This window comes from Palaemon carinicauda, chromosome 14, assembly GCF_036898095.1.
Source record: "Palaemon carinicauda isolate YSFRI2023 chromosome 14, ASM3689809v2, whole genome shotgun sequence".
In the NCBI taxonomy this organism is placed as follows: Eukaryota; Metazoa; Arthropoda; class Malacostraca; order Decapoda; family Palaemonidae; genus Palaemon; species Palaemon carinicauda.
Window position 1 is genome coordinate 9,562,447 of NC_090738.1, and position 8,117 is coordinate 9,570,563.

The 8,117-nt window shown below is 40.2% G+C and overlaps 1 protein-coding gene across 1 annotated transcript in view; it reads right to left on the reverse strand.

Annotated features, from left to right (window-relative positions):
- The window catches only part of LOC137653415 (nuclear exosome regulator NRDE2-like), a 162,823-nt gene extending 155,695 nt beyond the window's left edge, over positions 1-7,128 (reverse strand). The window contains exon 1 of the mRNA XM_068386781.1: positions 6,735-7,128. Within this exon, the coding sequence (XP_068242882.1) occupies positions 6,735-6,777 (43 nt within the window). The 5' untranslated portion in view covers positions 6,778-7,128. The remainder of the gene's footprint in view (positions 1-6,734) is intronic.
- Between the last annotated feature and the right edge of the window lie 989 nt (positions 7,129-8,117).

The window sequence follows — 8,117 nt, forward strand, 5'->3', positions numbered from 1 at the left end:
GAATATTATTGGATGCAGTACTACGTACGTATACATACAAAAGATTCATGGAAAAGAAGCACATCCATTACAGTACACACCATTCTAATATGATATGACTGCATCTGATTTGCGTTTCATGTTCGATTTAATTTTACTACGTACTGTATACAGTACTGAATTATCGTATGATCACATTCTCTTTTCGTGTTTTATTTCTTTCTGTGCTGAATTATATATCATATGTAATGCAATGAACAATCAGTAAGAACAGATATTACTAATTACAGTATTAATGGAATTACAGGTAACAAAATATCGTATTTGGTTGTCTTCAGATTTCGCGGTATTTTCGAATTTTCCGGAAAATCCGCGATATGTATATATATATGGGTTATGGGAAAACCCCGCGAAGTGGTGAATCCGCGATTGTCGAACCGCGAAGTAGCGAGGGTTCACTGTAGAAGCCTTATCACGCTGTTCAACATTTAGCTTGGGGTAGGCCGCTTGTGCGACAACGCGTCCTGATAAGAATCATGACGAACCATCGCTTTGCTAACAGCAGGCTGATAAGACTGCATAACAGATGAGAGCCGTTGCTTCATGCCAGCAGCATAGTTCAATAGGATCATCATTAGGTGACACCGGTGTAAAAAACTTTGATCGCAAACTCGCCTTCCTCATCGCTTACATAACGCTCTGCATTTCAGCAGACGGAAAAACCGTCTGGCGGAAGCGGCGGTGCCTGTACCGTAACACCAGACTCAGGAACAAGATCCGTATCAGTCTGAACTAAAGCTTTGCCAACTTCTGACATCCTGACAGGACATACACAGCAAAAAAGGGATACTGCCTTTTCTTTCAAAAGCCCTAATGCACTTCCTGCTGTTGCAGCTAAACATGCTGCTGCACCAACATCAGCAGTTAGGTTCTTTATGCTGCATTGAGGACGCGCTATTGCACTGCCCTATCAGCACTGTCTTTTTGACGTTACTTTTCTCAGAATCATCTATTGTTAATTTATTCTCAACATTTATTCATTTCCTTTCCTCATTGACCTATCTTTCCCTATTGGAGCCCTTGGGCTTATAGCATCTTGCTTTTCCAACTAGGGTTGTAGGTTGGCTAGTAATAATAATAAAATAATAAAGAGACTCCTTCGACGTCTTCCTTAGCAAAAAAAACTCTGAAGGCTGGACGAGGAGCAGCAGGTGCAAAATAAAATGGATGGAAACTCTTCAGAAAAAACTCTCATGAGTTTCTGAAAGTCACTCCCTTCCTCCTACAATTCTCTAAACTAGGTAGAGATGTCCTGTTTCCTAGGAGTCAACTCCTTAAGGTTCTGAATTCTGACCTCAATGCTTTAGAGGTTTAATTCTCGCTCTCCCACAGACATCAAGAATCAGTTCAAGCAGGCCTTGGTCTGAAAACATAATATCTTTCTAGTTAATATTTATTTCTTAATATAGCGCCTGGCGTAACAATGTTCCAAAGCTAGACGCTCATGGCCATGTAGACATCAAGTCCTACTGCTGAAAGCCAGACGCCAAGCAACTGCTTGGCGATCAGCGTCACGTGACTCTCGGAACAATACTATTCACGATTCAGACGCTCGCGATCTAGTCACTTGGAGCTACAGTATGCTTAATATGCGACGTCATGTTCAATTACTTGATGCTCGATGACACGCAACTGCTTGGCGTTCGGAGTCATGATTAACTGATTGACACTCGACGTCAAGTTCAACTGTGTGAAGCTTGATGCCATGCAAGCTCTTGACGCTCGGCGCCAAGTGACTTTCAGAACAATAACGCCTGCGATTAAAAAACGCTAGCGATTCAGACGCTCGGAACTATGCCGATCGCATCTAGAACGGTAGATCATCGAACAAGAAAAACCAAGAAGTTGCAATAAGTTACAAACATCGTGTCAAACTCTTACAGCACCGTTAGTAGCTAGCTTTGCTCAACGCTCAATGACCAACGCTCTGTTGTTGTCACGCTTAGCTTGGCGCGAGGCGTCATGCTCAGTCACCTGGCGAGCGCCACCATGCTCAGCTGCTTGGAACGCGCCATCAAGCTCAGCCGCCTGGTGCGCGTCATCATGTTCAGCTGCCTGGCGCTTGTCGCGCGCCTGAAAGGCAGACGCTCGCGCTAATGTTAGAAAACACTTTTACCTCGCCTTACCTACGGCGAGGGCGAGCGTTCTGGGAATCGTCAACAGCAAAAAAGGTCGAGGGGACTTCTGTTCGGGTCTTACAAGACGGTAGGCGGCAGGCTACGCCTCTCTCTTCCCTTCGCCCCTCACATTACTTCTCCCATGGGTCCGGGAGCTTGAAAGAGGTCTAAGGCTAGGATAACGACATGTCTGAACAGAAGCACCCTCCACTGTATTGAATAAAATTCACTGCACTAATTTAGCACTAAAAATTTACATTTTTAACTCTTTGGTATAAAACTAAAAGTAGACACACCTATAGAGGGAGATCTTACTATTCTGTCAAGGGCTTGAAAGGGAATGCAATAGTCACTGAATCCCATATAAAATGTAACAAAATATCTTATATAAAATATTAAAACATTAAATGAATAGATATAGGAATAAAGAATATATCTATATATTTAAACCAACCCTTATTACTAAAGGGTTTCAATAAAAGACGAATAGTCACATTTAACAATTGGAACATTTATAAATATTATACGAAAAAATTTAGTACAGTATTCCAAAAACGAACAAGTAAACAACGATACAAAGAATCGTGAGACTATATCGATTGTCATGAATACTACGTCGTATAAAAATTAACTGAACGCTAATTTTCTTTAATCTTTGTAAACAGATTAGCTAAAGAAAAAATACTAAAAGGACCAATATAATTGGAAAATGACATATTCCTTTTATCTAATACAACTTAAAAGCTTTAGTTTTTAAAAACAAAAATGTACTTTTCATAAATATCGATACAGAGTAATACTGTAACGATAGACTGAGGACTGCGTAGCATAAATAAACTGAACGCTACATAATCTTTAAAACAGATCGAAGATTATCCAAAGAAAGCATACCAAAAGGACAAAAATTTTCTCAAAATAACATAATCCTTTTATTCTATATACAGTGATACCTCGGTACTCGACCATAATCCGTTCGAGATCCGTGTTCGACCTCCGATTTGTTCGAGTACCGAATTTTTTTTCCCCATAAGAAATAATGGTATATATTCTATTCCGTTCCCAAGCACTCGAACAGGCCCAAAATATTAATAAAACGTGTACCTAAACAACAATAATTATCTAAATGTGTATGAAATTGGTCAGAAAATCCTATAAAACAATTTTAAACCATTTACTGTACTAAAATAAAACAATTTTAAACCATTTTCTGTACTGTAGTGAACATACCTTTGAGCAGCGGTTCGATGGCATACAGGGATGGATGTGGAGAGGATGGAAGGGGGAGGTTACTGCTTGGAAGGAGAGTCCCCTTCCATGATGTGGCGGGGTAGTTCTCCTTCAGGAGTTGTTTCTCTCTCCAATGAAAGGGTGGGCAGATCTATTTCAGGGGTTTCTTCTCTTCTTTGTCTCTTCTTTGGAGGAGAAACAGGCTTTGATGTAGCAGCTTTCTTTTCTTTTGTGAAAAACTGGTCTATTGTTAATTGTTTCTTCCTCCTCTGCAGTATTCTTCGAAAATGATGAATACCTGTTCTATTACGAATACCTGTTCTATTACGAAACTTTTCAAACCAACCCCTGCTCGCTTTAAATGTAAATGAATCACTTTCACTGGTACTCGGACTTTTCTTCACTAATTCTTCATAGATATGCAACGCTTTTTCACAAATGAACGCTTCACTAACACTTTCCCCGGCCAACTGTTTTTCTTTAATAAATATTAAAAGCAACTTTTCCATCTCCTCAATCACTTGTGGCCTTTGCTTAGTTACCGCCGTAACTCCCGTTGCAACATTCGCCTTCTTAATCATTTCTTTATGCTTTAAAAACGTAGAAATGGTCGACTTCGCCATTCCGTATTCTACCGCTAAATCGGACACTCGTACACCATTCTCATATTTCGCTATAATTTCCTTCTTCAACTCGATCGTTGTTCGCACTGTTTTCCTCTTCTCCTTCCCCTTAACACTCATTACTTTCTTGGGACTCATTATGAAAGCTAAAAAAGCAATTAAAAGCACTGAAAATCACTAAATCACAACGAATGCTGATCGCGCGTTGTCTGAGTGACGCTCTCGAGAGAACTGATGCTTCCCGAACAAGCGAGAGTGGCCGAGATGGCGCGATCATCACAAAGCCCATGCGGTCGTCACGTGTTCGGCTGGTCGAGTACCGAATTTTTGGTCGAGCACCGCAGCAAAAATTTCTCGAAAATTTTGGTCGAACTCCGAATTGTTCGAGTATAGAGTCGTTCGACTACCGAGGTATCACTGTAACTAAATACTTTGTAAGATAGTATTAACTTATCATTCTTTGTAGAAAAAGAAAGAAAATGCAAGTCATACTTAAGCTTACGTCATATGACTGCGACGTCATCAATGAGGCGAGATGTTTACCTATTGCCATAATGCTTTCGTTAGTTAAAAATAGGTAAAGGCTTCTCTTCCTTGATAGCCTGAAAGACCGTCTCTATGATCTTGGTCACACATGGGGTAGAGATCTGGTCGTCGGCCACAAACATAGTATAGTGTATGAACTTTTGTAGGCCGTAATCATTGTGTTCAAGCAGTCCCACTCATTGAACATGCGGACCAAGACAGATTGTGCCTGTTCTTTAGGAAAATTAACAGTTTCCTTTGGGACCTTATCCAATCGAATCAGAGCCTCTTCCGTGAGGCGAGCGTAGCCCGGGAAGGGGAATTCAAGACCCGGCGGGTAGAATTCATAATCCGCAAGAGGCCGGGTACCAAAATCTCCGATTGACAACATACCCTCCGAGAAGGGGGCATGCAATGCCAACCTCCAAGGGTTATTCTTATTGAAAGGAGGAAGCTTGGAGGTGTCGGGGATGGGGTATTGCTGTTGTGGCGGTGGCAGCTCCGAGCTAGCCTCTCCATAGAAGCTATTCTCTCTTGTGATTGCTGCGTATGAGACGATAGTATCGACTCAAAACGAGCAAACATCTTCTCGGAAAAATCCACTGAGTTAGATGATTCCGCCAAGGGGGGGGGGGGGGGAAACAGGTGCCGGAACGGAGGCTACTCCGTGAGAGGTTGAAGGCATAGCAATTGGGTCTTGAGACACTCTGGTGGAGGAAGATTTAGCCTTCGAAGCTGATGATTTCGAAGACCTGTTGTCTTTGGAAGACTTGTGGGTCGTATATAAAGGCTTACGATGAGCCTTCACCTTGGGGATAACAGGCCGGGGACTGAGACCAGTCCCGGTTGTCCCCGGAAAACCTCGAAAAGAAGTGTGTTCTGAAGTAGAAGAGAAAGCCGGGCTAGGGATAGGAATCTTAGCCCAGGAACCACCTGACTCACCTATGTCCCTACCTGCGTCGGGATCGTCAAGAGCCATGGGTTCCACATCGAGGTTGAGGGTAGCGACGTCCTCAGTTAGGGTGCCGCCTGTCTCTTCTTGGTCCGGGGCCAGAAGAAGGGATTCGAACCTCTCGATAATAGGATCCTTGAGGTAAATCCAGAAAAAAAACAGCGAAATTCACACACTAAGGCAAAATAAGGATTAAATAGTGGTGCTATGAAAAATGAGTGACGTCACTGGCGTGGGATTGCTAGTAGTAGTAGGATGTTGAACGACACCTCGCTGTTCGGGGATATTGACAGGAGATATCTAAATGGTGCGAGGCCTCTGGTTGTGATTTATTCAGCGCCCCAGTATCATACCGACACCTTATTAAGGTGAGCAAGCTGAGTTCAACCTAGCATTCCTATACAAATTTTTCTCTGGTAAATTCATAGCAGTTTTTACCTTAGAAATGATGTTAAAGGAGCATTTCACTGGGCGGCACAGGTCTCTCGCCCAGAAATAGATTTTTCCTTCGTCAAAATCCATTTATTTTATATAACTAAATACTTTGTAAGATAGTATTAACTTATCATTCTTTGTAGAAAAAGAAAGAAAATGCAAGTCATACTTAAGCTTACGTCATCGACGAGGCGAGATGTTTACCTATTGCCATAATGCTTTCGTTAGTTAGAAATAGGTTGAAAACATTTTTAATCCTACCTTTTAACCTATAACATAGCGATATAATATCAAACAACACCTAATAAGGGAATGCTAAAACCTGTATAAAAGAGTACATAACCAATATACTGCTAAAATCCAGGTTAAACACGAGTAAATACCTTTTGGCAGTGTAGGGTAGGGTCACAGGGGGGTGTTAGCCCTGCGTTAGGTAAGTAGGTAAGGATACGGCTTGTAGGTTAGGTTAGGAGGGAAAGTTTGGGTTAGTTGATGTCCATATTTAATGAACACATGAGGAACTGGCCACTGATACAAAGGCTCCGAAAATGGACATCAACTAACCTAAACTTTCCTCCCTAACCTAACCTACAAGCCGCGTCCTTACCTACTTACCTGGGGGGGGGGGTAATGCTCCCTGTGACCCCCTTACACTACCGTATTCTATGTTAGCCATAATACATACAGGTAGTCGCTATCATACATGCACCCACAATCTGGGTCATTAGCGTTATTCACCCAACGTTGGGTAAATAACCCAACCAGCCCCTTACAATCAAGGTCTGTGCTTACAATATACCATATGACATTCCTTACCTCCATTCTCGTTTCGAGATGCATAAGCAGGGAACAGAGACATTCTAATCAACCTGTTTTAAATGTGGACGAAAGAAGTTCCCTAAACTGGAAGAACCAATGTCTCCCAAAGATCCAAATGGTATCGTCGAACAAAACTTCAGTGCATGGTTATGGTAACTGACAACGTCTGGATAAATATGTGTGTAAGCGAAAGTTGAATATTCCATAACATATTGATACACAGGCTCCTCGCTATCAGCATCAATCCGCTCAGTCCCTTTCGAATAATTCAACTATTCCCATTAATTCCTAAAATGAAGTTGTCAATGACAGTGCATATGTCAAATATTTTTCCGGAGACAACGAGAACATTTGTTTACTTCTTAGGTCTTCCTCTTCTTTGATAGAGTGATTTGAATTCCAGACTCAAGAGGTGTGTTTCTTCATCAATTGGTGTTGTTTAACGCTGTTGAGTAGTCATTATATCTATACAGATTTCTTTTATGATTATAATCTATTTTGGAACCCATCTTGTCGACTTTGATTCGGTTGATTGACAAAATAAACTTTATTAGTCCGTTAAAAGTTAACCAATTTCTTGACCTTTATGATACTTAATTCCATTTATATGTATATGTAATTCATTTATCAATTCAGGAACAGTGTGTTATTCGTTAAAAATCTTTCCGGCGTAGATTCAATGAAACTGATGTTGTGGAGGTCATGTAGAGAATATGGATCCCCTGCTGCATAGGATCAGAAAAAAAAACCCTCATAGTAAAGTAAAATAAATTTATGTTTCGATCAGCTATTCTGAAATCCTTTAAATATCCTGGTTGCCAACTCTTTGATATGAAGAATGTTAAAATAATTATATCTTAGGATACTCTTCCCCTGATTAAATCGAAAGTATTCTAGTTAGTGCTTATTCGGCGATATCAAGAGAATTAATTCATTATAAAGTTTAGTGATCCTACTATATAAACTTTAAATGTTCTACGTTAAATGATCCAGTAAACATTACACTTTAAGCTTACTACTATATAATTGAATATAAACATTTTACCATATATTACACAAAGCTCGAAAAAAACATGGAATTAGGGGGAGTATTCATTCTACTAAAAACGGTTTGACTGGGTAATTAAAAAAAAAGACATTATGTTATAGTAGTAAAATAAAGAATGAGGTAATAAAAATGTGTGATAATTTCGCCAATTCTCTTATGGAAATTTGAATACCATACAGTTTTAAACTGGGTAGCATATAGATAGAGTTTATCATTATTCCTATAACCCATTGAAAAAAAAATAATGATTTGAAATTAGGCTATCTTTGAATACGAGAAAACTTTCAAAATTCAAAACTAAACAAGCTTGTTGCTATGTTGACCCTTCCCAA